We start from the raw sequence: 19,225 nt of genomic DNA, 5'->3' as shown, positions 1-19,225 counted from the left end.
GCAGATACATCAACCTCCCAATAAGACGTCTATATGATTCAGCATCAACAAGATCACCTCCACGGTCCTTAGAAAACTTAACATGCGGATCCATAGGAATACTAGAGGGTTTGCAGCCAAGGAGACCAGTTTCATCAAGTAAATCAAGAGCATACTTACGCTGACAAATATGAATTCCCTCAGAAGATCTGGCAATCTCCAAGCCAAGAAAATACTTCAATGGACCAAGATCCCGCAGTTTAAAGAAAGATTGTAACTGAGACTTCAAGAGATCAACTTCTGAATCATTGTTGCTTGCAATGATGATGTCATCGACATAGACTAATACACATAAGAACAGAGTAGCATTAATCTTGAGAAAGCAAGTATGATCAGCATATGACTGAGTGAAACCAAGAGAGATAAGTGTAGTGGAAAATTTGAGAAACCACTGTCTCGATGCTTGCTTGAGACCATATAAGGATTTCTGAAGCTTACACACGGCATTAGGAGGGAGAGAATTGCCTTTTCTAGCAGCATAACCAGGAGGAAGATGCATGTATATTTCCTCATCTAGATCACCATTGAGAAAAGCATTGGAGATATCCAATTGTGTAAGAGAGAAATTGTAAATAGCAGACAAAGCAAGCACCAGTTTCACTGAAGTCAATTTAACCACTGGGGAGAAAGTCTCATTATAATCAATACCAGCCTGTTGAGTATACCCTTTAGCTACCAATCTAGCTTTGTACCTTTCAACAGTTCCATCTGAATTGAATTTGACCTTGAAAACCCATTTGCATCCAATAGGAGTCTTGTCAGGTGGCAATGTACAGATGGTCCAGGTTTCAGTCTCTTCAAGAGCATCCACTTCATCATCCATGGCTCCACACCAAACCAGAAGTTCTTTTGCCTCAGCATAGGTTGAGGGTTCTTTTTCTTTGTCAATGGAAACCAAAAAGGATAGATAAAGAGGAGAAACTTTACCATAAGAAAGATAAGAAGAGATTTCATGAAAGGTTGAAGATTCTACTGAATGACAGTAGTAATCTTGAAGGTAAGCAGGCCTTTTGGTATTCCTGTGGGATGCTTGAATAGAAGATTCAGGAACATCAATTATAGGATCAACAGAAGGTTGAATCTCTATAGAAGAAGAAGGTAGAGAAGTACCTTCGTCAGAAGATTGACTTTCCACAGGAAGTATTGGAATCTGATCAGGAAAATAATGTTGAGAATCCTGAGGAATATCAGATCCAAGAAAAGGAAAGAGCTGTTCGTGAAACACAACATGTCTAGAGACAAGAATTGTGTTAGATTCAATATCCAGTAATTTGTAACCTTTATAGCCATTAGGATAACCAATAAAGGCACAAGCACGAGCTCTGGGATCGAATTTATGTCTGTTCTTAGGGGAAGTAGAAGCATAACAAAGACAACCAAAGACTTTTAATTCAGAATAGTCAGGTATTTTCTTTGTTAAGACTTCAAAGGGACTCTTGTCCTGTAGAATAGGAGCAGGAGTACGATTGATAAGATGTACTGCAGTAAGGATGCAGTCACCCCAATAGGGAAGGGGAATTTGAGATTGAAAGAAGAGGGACCTAGCAACATTAAGAAGATGTTGGTGTTTTCTTTCAACAACTGAATTTTGTTGGGGAGTTTCAGGGCAAGAATGATAGGGAATGATTCCTTTAGATTGATAAAAGGAAGTGAAGTTGAGTTCTGGAGCATTGTCTGATCTAACCCCCTTAATCTTACTCTGAAATTGAGTTTCTACCATATTGACAAAAACTGGAAAAACCTGTAAGACATCAGACTTGTTCCTAAGGAGATAAACCCAAGTAGCCCTAGAACAATCATCTACAATGGTTAAGAAATATCGAAAACCATCATGAGTGGGAACTGAAAAAGGACCCCAAGTGTCAATATGAACCAAGTCAAAAGGATTTTCACTTATTTTGTTTTTGGATACAAAAGGGAGATGTTTTTGTTTCGATAAATGACAGATCTTACAATGATGATCTGCATTGATTTTTACTTTTTCTAAAGAAAGAAGAGATTGCATAGACTGAATTTTAGACATAGCAGGATGACCTAAGCGTGTGTGCCACAATTCAGGACTAGAGACTGAAGCAGCAACCACAGAAAGAGAAGTACCTTGACAAGATAAAGACGCAATGTCCAAGAAGTAGAGATTAGCCACCTGTCTACCCTTTCCAATCATTAATTCCCGAGTATGATCCTGTATTCCACAAGATAATTTGTCAAACCAGACACGACATCCCATGCTATTGGTTAAGGCACTAACACTAAGAAGGTTGAATTTGAATTGAGGAATGTATAAGACATCATGAAGAATCAAATTTCTACCCAAATGTATAGTACCTATCCCAACAATGCTCACAGAAATACCATTAGGAAGGTTGACAGTATTATTCATAGGTTTAAAGGAAAGGAAAGAAGATTGATCATGGGAGATATGATTGGTGGCACCAGAGTCAATGACCCAAGCATGTAAAGCAGGGAGGTCACCACTCATAGAACAGACATAGGGTCTAGCAATACCGGCAAAAGAACAAGAGATAGAAGGAAAAATTGTACCGGATATTGGACCAGAGGAAGTTGAAGAAGGCACAGAAGATACTGAGACAGAATTAACTTCTGGTGTGGGAGTGGAGTCAGGAGGCTGAAGCTTACTGGCCAAGAAGGACATCAATGCCTGAATCTGAGCTGGAGAGAGATCACTAGTCATGTCAGAAGCAGTAGCAGATGCAGAATCTTCAAGAGCAACACTGGCAACAAGAGAAGATTTCTCATTCCTCTGATTTGGCTTGAAACTAGTGGGATATCCATGCTTCTTGTAGCATTTGTCAATGACATGACCTACTTTACCACAGAAAGTACAGTATGGCCTGTCTTTTCTTGGATAAGAAGGAGCACCAGTTCCTGAAGACTGAGATTGAGAAACTTGAAATGCAGCAGAGGTAAGATCAGTAGCAACAGGCCTAACCATCTTCTGACTATCTTCTTGATCCAACAGATTGTAGATCTCAGATAGAGTAGGTAAGGTCTTCTTCATCAATATACGGCTGCGAATGTTCTCATAACTCTCATTAAGTCCCATCAAGAAGTCAATCACACGATTTGTCTCTTTTTCTGCAAGTAAATCTTCAACAGTGTGGGGAGTAACTTGAATGTTGGATAATTCTTCCCACAATGTTTGAGTTTGAGTATGGTAACTAGACAGATCCAAGCTACCTTGATGGAGAGATTGAAGCTGATGTCGAAGCTTGTAGAGGCGAGGTAGGTTTGACTTATGAAAGCGAGTATGAAGATCCTTCCAGATATCAGAAGCATGCTTAATGTAGAGAATGCTCGTGTAGATCTTCTTAGAAACACTATTCATCAACCAAGACTTCACCATACTATTACAACGGCACCAGATTTTGTGATACGGATCAGATTCAACAGGCTTCGCAATAGATCCATCTAGAAAACCTATCTTATTCTTAGCTTCCAAACTAGTAGTCATAGCAACACACCAAACACTGTAGTTGTTACCATCAAGAGGATCGGAGACTAAAATAAGGCCAGGATGATCGGAACTATGCAAATGATACGGAGAATGAATGTTATCTGGTGAATCTGATACCTCAAAAGAACCGTGAGACGGAGCGGAGATAGATCGATGAACCGGAACACGATCGGAGCTACCTGAATCGCGATTTACCAATCCCGAAGTCATGTGAGCCGGCGGAGGAACAGAGGCTTCGCCGCGACTTCGAGGTGACACTGCAGTGCCGGATTCTGGTGAATCGAGACCAAGAGAACGACGATACTTCGATTTGCAGTTGCGTTTTCCCATTGAAATCAAAATGCAGCTTCGATTTGAATGAAAGAAGCTGGAAAATGCATAGGAGAACAGCGAAGAAGCAAATCGGAGCTGAAGAAACTCAAGAAGAGTTGAAATCGGAAGAGAATCCGGCGAAAAACCGGTGAAATTCCGATGAAAAGAGAAGCGGAAGTTTGTTACGGAGAAAATGAGATTACTCGCTCTGATACCATATTACCAAATAATCTCTTTCTCATTAATTCATAAAGTTTATACAAAGTGAGGTTTATATACAATTAACAAACTCACTGAAGACTCTATTTACAACAGAGACTCTCTAAACACTCTATATACACTAATATGATATACTGTATTCTTAAATTTTCTACATCAATCGCAAATCTACGAGTGGTGGTGGGTGACTACTGACTTGATCTCTCAACAACTCTTATTCTCATGGTGTTGAGGAAACGAAGAAGAGCGAGTCTTCAGGGACGTGAAACAGATCAAAGCGACTTATTTTCTCACCTTCAATATTCGACCCGACAACATCTCGGAACTCCACCACGAGCTGGACCAAACTATTATGGCCCATTTTTTCACACAATTTGATTTACAGTTTGTGTATGTTCTGAATTTTCTTTTCTTTGAGATAATAATGTGTAGCCTTTTTTTTTTTGTTGTAATCTAATCAAATGCTAAATTATAATATAACTACAGTACGTGGGAGACATTTTACATTAAATTTTAGTTGCCTTTAACATTACAAAACGGAAGCTTTTTAAGCTTTCCTTTGCGTCTTTTAAACTATTTTTCATATAAACATGTTTAAAAATTAATAAAACGAAAAGAACTAGTACTGTGTTTTTTTTTTAGTTCGTAGTAATTATATCATTATGTGTAAATTCCACAATGGCATATATAGATATAGTTTATTTATTTATTACTTGTGGGACATCAAATCAAATAGGAAGACAAAATTGAGGGTCGTATGTCATTGTCCCTTGCTTTCATTTGACCGTTTTTGGTTACCAACGAATTCGGTTGTTAGATTAAGTTCGTTCTGCAACGACGTCGTTTGATATGAAAAATCAATACCCTCTCGATTGTGCTGTTGTAATCAGGAGGAGTCAGGACCATCAGGTGTTTTAAATTCGATCCACGTAATCGTAATGAGCAGAGAGAAAGAAGCCCAACCGAAATGTAAAAAGCCCATACCCATTTATAAATAACTATGAAATGACTAAACTACCCATGATCTGTAACTAAAAGGTCTAACCAACGAGAAAGGGGACAGCTGGATCGAAATCGAATCGGATCAGATCAAAAGAAAGCAGAGGCGTCGCATTCTTCTCTGCCTGAGGCTGCTGCTCCTCCGTACTAACTCTGATCCACCTCTCTGTCCCTCTCTCTCTCTCTCTATACATACACTCATACTCATTTTATTTGTCTTTTTAAAAAATTTGTATGCAAAAATTGATAGTTGAGAGATTATTCTACATAATAATAATAATAAATGAAAATAATACTAATAGGTTGTCTAGTGAGGTACGTAGGTAATTTTAGTAGTATAAGCAATAACTAATAAAGCTCATCAACTTCGCACTGGTTTTCGAGAACAGTCTACAGCTGTGACAAGGGGTCTTAGGCTTCTTGGAATTTGCTCTCTATTTTTCCTCTATTCAATGTGTCAATCATATAAGCACTTCATTTAGCTATAACAATTACAGTATGTTTCTTAATTATCAATGGAGCTTAGTTTTTTTTTTTTTTTTTGATGCTAATGTTTCTAATTATAAAACTCTGCTTAGTTTTAATTTGGGTATTTTATTCACATTTTTATTGAACAAAATAGTAGTAGTAAAAAGATAAATTTGTTTTTTAGTAGGTTATATTGGGTTTTTACGAAATTGCCACTGAGAAATGTAAAGTAGACTGTTGGGGAGAGAGTCTTGTCATTTAGCACTTTTTCACAGTGAACCAGACACACCTTCTAAACAAAAACAACACACACAAATTTATATCATGAAGAGACCATACACAAAAATCAAATTGGTTGTATAAGGAAATCTCGTTTTACTTTTTTTTTTTTAATTCAACTCATTTGTTGTTATAAGAAAAGGTTTAGCAGAGATTATAAAAAGAGAGACTAATAAAAGATTGATTTTTAATTTAATTATTATTGAACCGTATTCAAAACTAACGATAATCATTTAAATCTGTATAAAAAGTTTTTTTTTTTTTATATGACAGTAAATAGTAACTATACTATGATTTATTGTTACTAATACTGCCAAATGCCAAGCTGGATTCTAACAATAAATCATAGTATAGTTTCTATTCAAACACTCTTGTTTTGTCAAGTTGAACTGTATATTAAACTATGCTTTGTTCGATAAAAAAGTACTGGAACTAATGATAATTTACACAAATTGTTACTTTTCAACTCTAATAATCGAATTTTGTTATCTACTCATTACGTATTTAAGTGAACCACTTCTCTAATGGATAAAACTAAAAGATAGAAGAGTAAATAATCAACAAAACACATTAACTAACGAAGAGATTACAACACATACTATCATTAAGGAAAGAAGGAAGAGAAGACTCATTTAAATTTAAGCTAGTGGTCACTCTCTCCAGGCGCCGCTCTCTCTTTCCATCTTTCATTCTCTCTCTCTCTCTCTGAGAATGGTCAGTCAATTTCACCACTGAGAGCTCAAAATCGCCTGAGCTTGACCTTACTCTCGCTCTATCTCTCCCCCAAGAAAACACCTCCCAGTGTAGATAAACAGAAGAAGAGAATCCACGGTGGGTCTTCTTAAAATTTACTTTTTTAGTCCATAAAACATGAAATTGAAACATGGGTCTTGATTCATTTCTGGGTTTCGTTAAAAAAGTTTACTTTTTTTTTTTATTTTGCAGATGGAATCTGGAGAATTTCCTGCATGGCTTGAGGTTTTGTTAAAAGACAAGTTTTTCAACGCTTGTTTGGATCATGAAGATGTTAAGAAGAACGAGAAGAACATTTTATGTATCGATTGTTGTCTTAGCATCTGTCCTCACTGTCTCTCTTCACATACCACTCATCGTCTCCTTCAGGTCTCTCTCTTTAAAAAACACAAACTTTTTTTTTTTTTTGGTTTCAAAATTTGCATTTTTTTCGATAAAAATATGAACTTTATATGTTTCTGGGAATCTTTTGCAGATAAGAAGATACGTGTATAGAGACGTTTTGAGGGTAGAAGATGGCTCGAAGCTAATGGATTGCTCTTTAATTCAGGTATAACTTTCAATCCCTGTAATTAATCTCTTAATCCTTTATTGTAAACAATAAAGGTCCAATTTTCATGGGTTCTTGTGCCCTAAAATTTTGACAGCTTTAATAATTAATACGCGTTATCTTTTTGTGTGTATGTGTTGATGATGATGATGATTAAAGCCATACATAACGAACAGTTCAAAAGTTGTGTTCATCAATGAAAGACCTCAGTCTCGACAGTTTCGTGGTTCCGGTAACATTTGCATCACCTGCGACCGGAGTCTCCAGTCTCCTTACCTCTTCTGCTCTCTCTCCTGCAAGGTCTGGTTTTTCTTCTTCTTATTAAAAGGGACATCTTTTTCTCGTTAATTACGTTTACGTTTCAAATTCTATCACATACCCAATATTCATCATCTGGGTTAATCTTCTTTTTTGGAAAATTCATTTTCGATGCACGATTACACGTAATTTTCTCAGATAAAAAAGGAACTTTTTTTTTGTCTCATTAATTTTCAAATTCTTTCAAAATTCACAATTCAATTTCTTTCTGTTTTTGTTGTTTTTTGTTGCCTTTTAATTAAACACGCGTGTACGATCATATTTACACGTAATTGTCGCTGAAAACACAAACACATGGTTTGTTTGTTTTTGTAGATTAGTGACGTCATAATGAGACAAAGAGGACTCGCAGGGTTTCTCCGCGTCTGCAACGTTCTTGATTTAACCGACGAAGTCACGACAACGACGCCGAGTTCCACTCTCGAACCAACCGGGTCGACCCGAACAACTTCCGAGTCAGCTGGTAACGGAGAAGACATGTTCTGGTGTCAGGCGCTCGCTTGCACCGCCACTACTGAAATCGTTAGGAAGAAAAGAAGCAGCTTGTCGACGACTTGCCGGAGAGTCACGGAGGTGGTTTCAACGACTGACACGGAAGCTCCGGTGAACTTTTTAAACCGACGGAAGAATACGCCGCCGCAACGAGCTCCGCTCTATTAACTCGTGACATTTGGTGAAATTTGGTTGGTCGAAGTTGGTAAGTAGAATGAATACACGTAAACTACTATAGTCTATATTTTATATTGTTAATCAATATCTCTAAATATCGAATCGAATTTTTAGGTTTTTAAGAAAATGAAATCATGGAATTAAAATAGTTGAAAAGATCTCTCCTGGTTTTGTCTGACTCTGATATCTGTACCGCGTAATGAGAGAACTCTATGTTATTTAATTCTAAACCATTTAAATACTTTTAGTATATTGAAACATATTCTCGTATAATCCGTTTTATTGCTTCCTCTTTTATTTGTCTTCTTTTTTCATTACAAAAAAGTAATACAGTATGAATTTGCAATTTCAGTACTATTGAGGCGGCCTTAATTTATTATTTACAGCGGCGAAGTAAATTCTTAAAGGATTAATATTTTTTGTCATTAAATGCATTAGACCGACCATATCTTTCTTGGCCGAGTTAAATGATACGTTTGAAAAGAAAAGGAAAAGGAAGTAAAAATGGTAGTGATGGAGAACTCTATAAGTCTAAATGTGGTCTGCCGAGAATTTATGATTGTTTCTTTCTTGTATCTGTATATAAAATTTAGGTCACAACATAGTAAACATGTTAATGAATTATTTGATACCAGTTGGTTGGTAATAAATGTGAATTTTCTTTCAAAAAATGCATGCGATAAGATTGTTGTGTGTTTTTGTCTTTATGCATTACTATTTTGTGGGTTTTGCACGAACGAAAGACGACTAAAATTGGTTAATTGGATTATATGAAAAAGAAGACAAAGAGATTGGGACAGACATTATGGATAAACGTGAAATTGTGAATGTTTCTGAGGCAAATAATAGTATTTTCTCTCCTGTTTCCCTGGACCACTTTCTTCTTCCCATTTCTTTGTTCATATTGTTTTTATTTCATGACATATGAATAACAATAATGTAAGGATCGTCGTTTTCGCTTGCTTATTAGATTTGTTTTCTTCTTCTGTTGGAAAATAATGTTGCCAAATTTACTTGGTCCATGTCAATAGTACAATTTACTCCCTCTGTTCCTAAAACAATAATGTTTTAGTTTTACACACAAATTAAGAAAAAAATAATTTTTATATTTTTTAATTATTATTTTGTTAGTTTAATAATATTAATTTTACTTCCCTCTTTCTATTATTAGTTACAAACAAAAATAATAATGATGTTTTTAAACATCAATCTTAATGGAACAAGTAAAAAATCCAAAACATCAAATAATTAGGAACAGAGGAAGTACAATCTTGATTTTACGAATAGACCAGTGAGTCAGTGACACACATACGAATATGTCAATACGATCCTAAAGGTATGGGAGTATTAAGAAAACTTATGTGATGGGTAAATCAAAAGTCACTAAATAAAAACGGAAACCGAGTTTTGCTACTTTGTAGGTTTGAATGGGACAGGCCATTTGTGCACTGGAACTTGAACCAGATTGCTTAGAAAAATTACTTTTATAATATTATGAAAATAACGGAAATCGAGTTTTTCTACTTTTATGAAAATATGAGAAATTGCATTAAACATTTTTGTCCATATTATAAATTCAAATGGCAACATAGTTGATTTTCTGGGCCTAGCTGGGCCTGTCAGGCGGACCGGTCTTAAGAATTAAGATTAAGGCTTAATGGTGTTTAAAGGACCAGTAGACCTTCTGTGGTACAATGAAGCAAGAAATTGATGGAAAATGACGGAATTACCCCTTTACTCTTTGAGAAAATGAACAGCTTACTTGCGGCAAGTTGGTTTCTAGTGAGGCTTCATAAGAATGATGACGCGGTTTTGTCCAATGCGAGTCTCACTGATACGACCAAGGTGACGAAGAACCTGTTTATAGACACATGAAAAGATGACAATGAGCATGTGTTTTCGATGTTAGTCTAATTCTGGTGAAGAGTTAAGGAAGCATAATATAAAAATGTTGTTTGTTGTTGAAAATTTGAAATGAAGGACACATATATTAGTTACTTACAGTAAGTATTGCTTTTCCTGTGTTGTCTAGTTTCAAACTTGGTCCCTTCATGTCAGTTTCAAGAAAGAAATGTTTGCCCTTCACTGCTTGCTCTGTTACAATATCTCGTAGTTTCTGCATATAAGAGTTTCAAGACAATCAAAGATTATAACAATGTTTTCACTAGTGATCGAACGGATACTATCATCTAGACAGTGTGGTGGATGAGTTATATTAGCTTACCAGTGCTTTCTCCCAGAGATTTTCCGCCAGCTTTGGCAATATAACAAACAAACGTCAGTACAATTGTAACTCAAATCCTTAAGCTGGTAAAAGATCATAATATATGTAAATATACCTTCTGTTTTGAGGCTGCAATAAGATGAGCATTTGCTTCAGCATATGAGGCCATGTCATTGATAGCAGCATTCACTTTTTCAAGCGTGAGCCTTCCTCTCATGTATCTTTTTTTGGAATAATAATGTCAGGAAAGCGGTATGCATTGATTTCACATAAACAGGGAGAAGAGAAAGTAAAATGTATTTACGATGAGAGTGAATTGAGTTCCTCAGCAGTGATGTACCAAAGCGGAGGAGACCCGCGACCCTTCTTCTCCTAGAAACAAAACCCAAAGATGAACCATAAAGTCTTAAAGGCCATAAAGTCTCTTTGGAGAAAACAAAGTATATGCAAGTTGTACCTTGGGTAAAACAGCTACTTCCTCATCAAATTTCAAAGAGCTGGGAATTGAATGTTGCTCGTACTGCTTGGCATTTTCTTGGAGCAAACTGGAATAAATAATCTTAGTCAAATCCTAGGCTATATACCAAGAAATTGAAAAAGAAGAAATGTATATATACCATCTATTCAAATCTGAATTCAACATTGTAGCCTTGTCAGGAATATGGGAAGGTGCATAAATAGACATCTTCTGCAATTTCCCTTGCTGTTTCAGTGATGACTCAATAAGTTTCTACAAGCAACACAAATTTCTCAACACAAATTTCTCAATAAGATTCTAAACCCTAAATTATTCAAATAATAAAATCTGAATTTCAGTAATCTCGGAAGTAAACAAGACGTACCTTGGCTTTTGGAATAGCTTCGGTTTCTTCACGTAACCGGTCCTTGATGGATTGTACCTGAAGCTCCATTGAGCTCAACGCCGTGTCAATCGCCGATAAATCCGGGATGGTGCTCGCAGGATACACTTCATGAAATTGAAATTAGGTCATCGATTGGAGAGAATTGAATAGCGCGTTGAGTATTGAGTGTTAGGACTAGGACTCACTGTTTCTGGCGATGACGAGTTCCTGCAATTCGCAGATTCGTTTATTGAACGAAGCAATCAACGAGTCTAGAGAAGATCCAGCTTGATTTCCCTCCATTCTTCACGAATCTCTCTCAATCTCCCAAATCAGAGACTATCTGTCTCGCTTAGGTTTTAGAAATTGGAAACTCCAGAAACTTTTTCCGGCGGGAAAGTTTTTTAGCCAGATCGCAACTTCTTTATTATCTGTTGCAGGACATGTTATGGGCTTATGACCCATTTGTTTTTATATTAATGTTTTCTCTCGTTGGGCCTTATTATATCTAATTGGGCCTTATATTAATTTTTCTTTTCTATATTTTGTTTTTCACATCCCGTTTGTTCCACAAAAAAATTGAATTGTATCCTCTTGTTGATCTATCTAAATTACGTTACGAGAAAAAAAAAAAAGAGTATTACATTTATGTGACAATAAAAGTATATGTTTTGATAAGAAATGAAGATAGACAAATTGTCTTTGATTGAGTATAGGTTTAGTAGAAGTCAATTTTAAATTTAAGATACGTGGATTTGGGACATCTGAACGCGGGATCTTCGTCCTTTTTGGACATCGTTAACAGTGACTGTGCACGCGGACTCATCTATATATACAAATATATAAATAATGCATCTGATTTGACTAGTGGTAGTATTACACTATTACTATTCTTTAATCGGATGAAATAGTGCAAGTTTTACTATTTTTAAGGTCCACCAAGTTCAATATATACATATTTAGACTCGGTTTTGATAACATTAGCAAACGACGTAAACAAAAGGAAAATAAATAAAAGTCGCCATTATCGTTTTTGTCATTTAAATGGTAAATTAACATGACTAACTTGAAAGGTTTATGATGATTAGCAGAAAACTACATACAGTATATATGTATAATATAATACACAACAAGTCTGTTTATTATCACAACCTTAACAATACAATAGTGAACAACTGCAAAAATATATATTGATATAGTGATTGAGCAACGAAATGATCACACACATGCATGTGCATATAAAGACGAGTAAAATATTATATAGTACATCATTATATGCATGCAACTTCCAAGTGTGATATGGTAACAAAATCCAGAAACCCAACGGATTAGCATTGAACAATATCGATAACTGTTTTACTAATCTAATATATGTATTAATTTGAATTATAAAGCTTATTAAAACTAGGTCGTTTCTGACCATACATCATGATATATATCAAACGAGTAAAAAAGGTAAAAATTCTTCGTGACTTTAAGTTATGATATATGATAAACCACGATATAAAATTTGTTTATGCATGGAGTTATTACATGATCATTAAGAGTTCAATTATGATGAGGCGGGTGTGTAGTGGGCTGCATATAATCAAGATTGAAACCGGGATGTTCTTGATCTGATCTAGGCTGCTTCTTTGGATACTTAGGAATTTTCCATGTTCTGGAGACTCTTTTAGACGACACCTTCTTGTCTGAAGCTCGTTTTACTCTGTGATCGTCCTTCGTCCTCTTCCCGTTGATCTGACCATTAATATCACCATGATTAACTACGGCATGTGCTTGGCTAAATACGGTGCTCGTCTTGTTTGTTGATGGAGCTTCTAGTTTTTCAATCTCGTCATTTTTCTGTGCCATGGAATAAGAGTTAGTATTCATGACTTAACTTTGTTAGTTTTGTTTTGTTGTTTTTTGTCATATACATGGTAATATAAATACAAACCCATTTTACATGGGAGTGTTTGTGAGTAAATAAGTGAAACTAGCTACACTACTCGACCATAACTTACCCTTGAACTTCTTAATTATACACACTCTAGTGTTTATACAGAATCACTCTAAAAGTATTTGGAGCCTCCCTACAAACTTTAAATTAAAAGTAGATTTGATTTTGAAAGGATGTATGCATTAGATATAATCAGAAGGCATTTAAAAGGTTAAAACCTTATACAGATGAACCAGTTGCATTCACTAAAAAAAAGGGACTATATATCATAGTATCATACACATGTTAATATCAATGATCAAGAAATATTTGTCCGTGTTAATTTGCTATGTTAACATATAAGAATGTGAATTTCCAACCCAAAAAAAGATCTTAAGAAAATACCCTTACTCCAGTTTCATACAAACAAACAAAAACACAAACACCATTCAAATAAACAAAGACTCTTAATATCACAAAGCAAATGGGCTTACCTTAGTGAAATGGTCACGATTCACGCTGAGCTTCTTCTCCATGTGTCCAAGATGGCGAGAATCGCATAAAAGAGACCGAGAAAATATGACAAAGACTATTAATAGGAAGTAGAAGCAAGCACTCCTCAACGTATCCATACGAGTAGTATCGATCAAAGAGATGACTTAGATTATAACCGAGACGGTTGTAGATATATATTTAGAGATAGAGAGAGATATGGCGGTTTAAAGGTATCGTGATTGTTATAAATGCTAAAGGAAGAGAGATTGTGTAATAAATGCAGATATAGATAGAGAGAGATTGAGTCGTTGATGGTAGAAGAGAAGGAGAGAACATGCAAATGTATGGGTGTAGGGAAGAAAAGAGCAGTGAAGGTCAGATATGGTGTTGAGTGGCCCCCTCTTCTGTCTCTGAGGAATCCACCGACCCAAACCAGAGAAACCTAACGAAAGAGAAAAGACCAAACTTATGTGTTCTCTCTCGTAGTTATAGCATTCTCAGATTGACCCCGCTTACTGATTTTATCTATATTTTTTTTAATGTAATTTGCATTAATAATGGAGCGAAAATCTAGCTAGTCATCGAAACGAGCAAAAGGGAGAATTAGGGTTTTTGATGCATATGCTTCTTTGTTTATCCCAAGAAGAGGTTTTAAATCTCTTAACTCTTTGTCTCTACGTTGAGGCCTTTAAACACTTAGCATGGTTTTACGCTACCTTTCTAACTTTGTCTCCTCATTTTTTATTTACATTGTGTGTGTTTCTCGGGAAGCTTAACATCCGCGTAACGATCGATATTTTTAATTGCAATAACAAAAAGCAAGCAGACTTTTTCAACCAAACATTCTTCAAAACGGATTGTTCCATTTCTGACATTACCAAATTAAGATTTTCTTATATATCTTCATTATTATCTGTAACATGGACGGGGTGTTTCGAATATATTAGGTTATATGTAAATGGATTGTGTGGTTGAATTTGTATTCATGGAATGTGCAGTAAAAACAGAGGATCTTTTCAATTTATTTGTAGCATTCATTTATATATGCTTAACTTATCCATTAACTAACATATTATTCGAAAAACTGATATCCATGTATAATATATTATCCTAAGTGTATGTGTATATAGTTGATCAAAACTAATAAGTATGCAACGGTCTTGTCTGTGATTAGTTATGTTGTTAGATGTAGTTATCACATTGAGATATAAATAGATCATTTCCCACATGATACTTGTTCATATACGTGAACACAATGACGTTACAACCACCTAGCTATTTCGTTGCATTGCGATGACTTATCTTGCAAAATATACATATTTTATGCATAATAAAGTAATAGTTTCCCCGCTTCTAATCACCAAGGGACATAGTTTGATGTTCTCAACAAGTGGACACTGGTAGTGTACATGTCTGCCAAAACCTCAAAAGTCAATAACAAATTTTGTATTATATGTCTGTTTGACTGTTTCAATAGAAAAAACCATTTAAGTTTGAAGTTATTATGTTCGCAAACATGCAAAATTGTAGCGAATATGCATATATAGTTAATCCTCATGATCAAAGTCTCAACACGCTTCACTAGTGAAATATCTGAAAAGTATGACACTAAATCGCACACTATAAACTAATTTGTGCTGAGTTTTGGTTAGTGAATTTCACTAAAACTCTAAAGTCTAAACCGAGAAATGTTTTAATTCTTGATTATTACAGGGTGCTAATTAAGTAATTAGGCGATCAGGGGGAAGAAGAGTAAAAAACGTGTTCAAGAGAAAATAAGTGCATGGTTTTAAAACACACATGTATACATGACACGATTTTGTTACTTGGTGAAGCGAGAACGTACCAATACCAAAACCAAAACCAAAACCCTTTAACAGAAAAAAAAACGTACCAAAACCCAAAATAGATATTTTGGCATTTCTTGTTGTCAACTATTGAGAAAAATAATAGATTAGACATATAAATTAGTAGTTGACACTTGACATGACATGGGAGAATACATTATGGAAGGAAAATGCAGAGTGAAGAACGTGTGGGGTCTAAAAACAGCAGACAAGTGTGCGTGGACCATCACCGCTCTGTTTTTATGTTGTTCGTGAAGGTCGTGCCCTAACCGCAACCCCAAGCCGCCATTGCCGCTAACTTTTACACGTGGCGCTTCCCCCATGTGATTTGTCTTTTACCGCCACGTCGGCTAGCTAGCCCACAATCGTTCTTCACTATGGCCTAGATAAAGCCCAACAGCCTCCGTGGGCTCGACCCAGAATTGTAAGACCACTACAAAACCAAACCAAAACTAAACGAAGACTTTGTGCTTGGCTCTTGTAGCTGGAATGGTCTGAGAAGTCACTAAGATTGCAACGTTTGACGTGTATGATGCTCGGGCAAGGGACAGAGAGAGAGATGTATGTAGACAGGCCACAAAACCAAAGGAGATAAGAAAACTAACATTTGTTTCAAACACTTTGATTGTTCCTACATAAACCATAACATATCCGTAGCGGCGTAGCTAAGCAAGCAAGTTGACGAACAAGAATAGAAAAGAGAATATTTACATTCAATTAAAAGCAAGAACACCAAATTTAATTCATTGAAGATCCAAATGTGTTTTCCCCACTGTAGGTAACATACAAGAAGCCGTCTTCTTGTTTCTTTTCTTCGTAGATGGTTGACATCATCGCTCCTGCAATTGAATTTACCAATTCCATATAAAATCCAACAGGTTTAAGTAAGGATTAATAATTGTTTAGGTAGGGGGTCAAGAGGAGTCATTACCGGTGGGAGGAAGAACATTATCAACAAAGATGAAGATAGCTTTCTCTGAACTAAGTTGGATTCTTTTACGAATCACATACACAAACTGGCCAACGGTTAGATCAGCTGGGACGAGGTATCTGTAAAATGCAAAATCCAAAACATGAATAAGCAAGAAAGACTCCAATGTTAAGTATCAAATGTTCGATATAAAGAAAGAGCGGATCCATACTTCTTCTTGTCAATGTTTGGGATATCACTTTTCTCTGACTTCTCCACAATCACCTATTACAAAACATACATTAATATAACCATCTTATTCTAAAACTCTTGTTAAAACTCTCTGTGAGAGTCAAATCCTTTGTAGCCAGAGGAAACAAGAAACATCTATCAAAGTGCTCTTTATTTCAATCAATCAGGCCTCAGATTCAATCAGTGCAAGATTCCAATCAATCAGGCCTCAGAATCCACACAAAAGCTTCTCAAAATCAGCAAAACTAGGAAACAGAACCAAATCTATGGCTGATGATACACAAAAGACAATTCAAGACAAAAGAACAGAGTTAGATTACCGGAACTCTGTCAGGATACTTGTCTCTGATCCTTAAAGCCTCAGCTTTCCTTTTCTCTGCAATATATAATCAATTCATCAACCAAGATTCATCATGTTTTATTAAGATATATCATCCTAAATTCACAACAATCGAATTACTAGAAAAAAAAAAAAAGAAAGATTTATACCGAAATCATGATCCTGCTTGAAGCTGCCAGTACTCATCTTTTATGCCTAAAAATATATAACAAATTCCCAGAATCACCAACCAAAATAAGGAACAAAAAAACGATATTTACCAAATCCCAACACAAAACCCTAATTTTTCTACTACCCAAGTCGAAATCAACTTATCTCTGCATATTTTTGTAGAAACCGAACGAAATCAAATCGGAGAAACTTACAGAGAGGAAGAGATTATGCGAGTTGATTAAGATCAAAAACTTTGGATTCGACTTTGTATGATTCAATTACTCAGAAACTTCGACTGCGATCGTCGCAGCTATATGTGTCTATATATAATTCGCGTAACCTTTTCCTTTTTTTGTTTACCGAAATTTTATCGAATTAGCGAATGACACGTCACCTTTTAATTTATTTTTTAACAATGCAGACCAAAAACAAGGTATTTGATTTTTATTCGGTAAATTTAATTAGCATGATTTAAGGAATGTTTAATTGATTTAGTTACCAATAAGGACTAAGGCCCATAACTAGTTAATAGCTCATTAATCTATAAAGCCCGCCGTATATTTGTTTTGGTAAGAGATACGAAGCCCAGCCCAACTCACCATATATATATATATTACTAAACCAAATGTTTTTTCTGTATTAAAAGATCAATAACTAAAGTTCAAGGACAAAAAATCTACATTGTTGATCATTCAAAATTTTTAAAAATGTAGTTTTCAAAGGTTTTTATTACCAAGAAAATATCACTTTTCAAAACTTATAGACTGTATATCATAATCCTTGACTTCAAATCAACAATGGATCAAAACAAAGTTTTTATCAAACTTTTTAACAGTCAACAGAATTGAAAACTAATTTATGATAGTCATTAAGATTTTTTTTTTGTTAAAGATAGTCATTAAGATTCTAGAACAATATCGACACTAGTTCCAGGCTCGTAGCTTACGTAACGTAACTATATGGTTAATTGGTTATCATATACTTTTGAGGAACCCTCCCGGTGATTAAGTCATTGAAAACTAGTAGTGCCATGCGGCGGTCGGATTTGTTCGTCTAATTATTTTTTGTAGGTTAGCAATGTTTCAAACACTAATATTTATATAGTTTAACCAAATAATTAAAGATAATACTACATGGTTGTGTTGGTTGTTTTATTGACAAATTATAAGATCATACAATCTATCACTATCTTTACTTTTTGTTTTGTTTCCGCCGTCACTGTTTCTTTTCTCTAAGCGAGACAGATTTTATCGTTTGTGCTGTAATGCGTCTCCTAATCCTTGATAGTTAATATTAAACCAACCAAAATGTGACATGCTTTGTTATAAATAAGAAAAAGTTACATTGTCCTTGTTGTGTGTTGTGACATGATTAAGATATGATATGACATGATTCACATAAGTTAACCCCACTAGTCATTATAATTCCTGAACATAAAAATTGAAAATTTTAAACAAAGAGGAAACAGAAAGCTTTGCCCGTGAGTCGTGAGGTTAGCAGAGGAGACTATCGTCTATTTTGAGGACTTTAGGTTTATTTTGGGAAATTAGCAAATCTAAAAACACAGTGGAAATGAATTGCAAATATGACATGTGACATAAACTGAGATAATTTGGTTACAGTGTTATATATTTCTACATCGATCAAACAATTAGTTAATTTATTTACTTGTTTTATTTATATCACTGCATCCAAAATACGAATCACGAGTATGTATGCAGGTAACACACGGTCGATGTGTCCCTCCTTTAGCCATACATCTACCTATAGATTGTGTTGATTAAATTACGCAAATTGGTCCTTTTTAAATCCTAAAACATTACAAAAAATAAATAGTTTAATAGAATACATGTTGTTAGACATATTACAAGGTGGTGGAAATTCACATGGAGGTTTCTTGTTTGTCTTGGAGGAAAAAAAACATGTCTCCCATTATTACAATGTCCAATTACAATGTTTTTTGTTTTTATATTGTTTTGGTTTAAACAAATAGAAATATGTTTAGGGCAATCACATAAGCCATGTCTCCTCCCTTTCATTCACACACAAACTACCAAAAGTTCCAACTTGTCTTGGAAATCCAGCTACACATCTTTTATTTGATTTCCTTTTGGTACCCTCTCTATTACCGCCAATAAACGACCTCTTAGGTATTTCAAG

The 19,225-nt window shown here is 35.2% G+C and overlaps 5 protein-coding genes across 5 annotated transcripts; 1 reads left to right on the top strand and 4 right to left on the bottom strand.

The window, feature by feature from the left end:
- Nucleotides 1-2,148: 2,148 nt before the first annotated feature.
- On the bottom strand, nucleotides 2,149-3,844 carry LOC110228098. The gene is made up of 2 exons (XM_021024250.1): nucleotides 2,581-3,844; nucleotides 2,149-2,221 (listed from the first exon to the last, which is right to left on the bottom strand). The coding sequence occupies exons 1-2, from the start codon at nucleotides 3,842-3,844 to the stop codon at nucleotides 2,187-2,189; spliced, it is 1,299 nt and encodes a 432-aa protein (XP_020879909.1). The 3' UTR covers nucleotides 2,149-2,186.
- A 2,083-nt stretch (nucleotides 3,845-5,927) lies between these two features.
- Nucleotides 5,928-8,354, top strand: LOC9312643. Its single transcript, XM_021025891.1, has 5 exons — nucleotides 5,928-6,622; nucleotides 6,737-6,913; nucleotides 7,020-7,094; nucleotides 7,254-7,394; nucleotides 7,728-8,354. Exons 2-5 carry the CDS (start codon nucleotides 6,737-6,739, stop codon nucleotides 8,070-8,072), a joined length of 738 nt encoding a protein of 245 aa, XP_020881550.1. The 5' UTR covers nucleotides 5,928-6,622; the 3' UTR covers nucleotides 8,073-8,354.
- A 1,228-nt stretch (nucleotides 8,355-9,582) lies between these two features.
- LOC9312642 (spindle and kinetochore-associated protein 1 homolog) lies at nucleotides 9,583-11,582 on the bottom strand. The gene is made up of 9 exons (XM_021025681.1): nucleotides 11,354-11,582; nucleotides 11,148-11,272; nucleotides 10,923-11,035; nucleotides 10,763-10,850; nucleotides 10,610-10,677; nucleotides 10,421-10,526; nucleotides 10,306-10,335; nucleotides 10,084-10,197; nucleotides 9,583-9,938 (listed from the first exon to the last, which is right to left on the bottom strand). Exons 1-9 carry the CDS (start codon nucleotides 11,448-11,450, stop codon nucleotides 9,861-9,863), a joined length of 819 nt encoding a protein of 272 aa, XP_020881340.1. The 5' UTR covers nucleotides 11,451-11,582; the 3' UTR covers nucleotides 9,583-9,860.
- A 945-nt stretch (nucleotides 11,583-12,527) lies between these two features.
- LOC9312641 lies at nucleotides 12,528-14,891 on the bottom strand. The gene is made up of 2 exons (XM_002876527.2): nucleotides 13,563-14,891; nucleotides 12,528-12,992 (listed from the first exon to the last, which is right to left on the bottom strand). The coding sequence occupies exons 1-2, from the start codon at nucleotides 13,698-13,700 to the stop codon at nucleotides 12,696-12,698; spliced, it is 435 nt and encodes a 144-aa protein (XP_002876573.2). The 5' UTR covers nucleotides 13,701-14,891; the 3' UTR covers nucleotides 12,528-12,695.
- Nucleotides 14,892-15,996: 1,105 nt separating this feature from the next.
- Nucleotides 15,997-17,387, bottom strand: LOC9314413 (autophagy-related protein 8g). The gene is made up of 6 exons (XM_002876526.2): nucleotides 17,278-17,387; nucleotides 17,062-17,107; nucleotides 16,893-16,948; nucleotides 16,553-16,605; nucleotides 16,342-16,460; nucleotides 15,997-16,249 (listed from the first exon to the last, which is right to left on the bottom strand). The coding sequence occupies exons 2-6, from the start codon at nucleotides 17,096-17,098 to the stop codon at nucleotides 16,149-16,151; spliced, it is 366 nt and encodes a 121-aa protein (XP_002876572.2). The 5' UTR covers nucleotides 17,099-17,107; nucleotides 17,278-17,387; the 3' UTR covers nucleotides 15,997-16,148.
- Nucleotides 17,388-19,225: the final 1,838 nt, after the last annotated feature.

Source organism: Arabidopsis lyrata (genome assembly GCF_000004255.2).
Source record: "Arabidopsis lyrata subsp. lyrata unplaced genomic scaffold ARALYscaffold_5, whole genome shotgun sequence".
In the NCBI taxonomy this organism is placed as follows: Eukaryota; Viridiplantae; Streptophyta; class Magnoliopsida; order Brassicales; family Brassicaceae; genus Arabidopsis; species Arabidopsis lyrata.
This window is presented reverse-complemented; position numbering and strand designations above follow the sequence as displayed.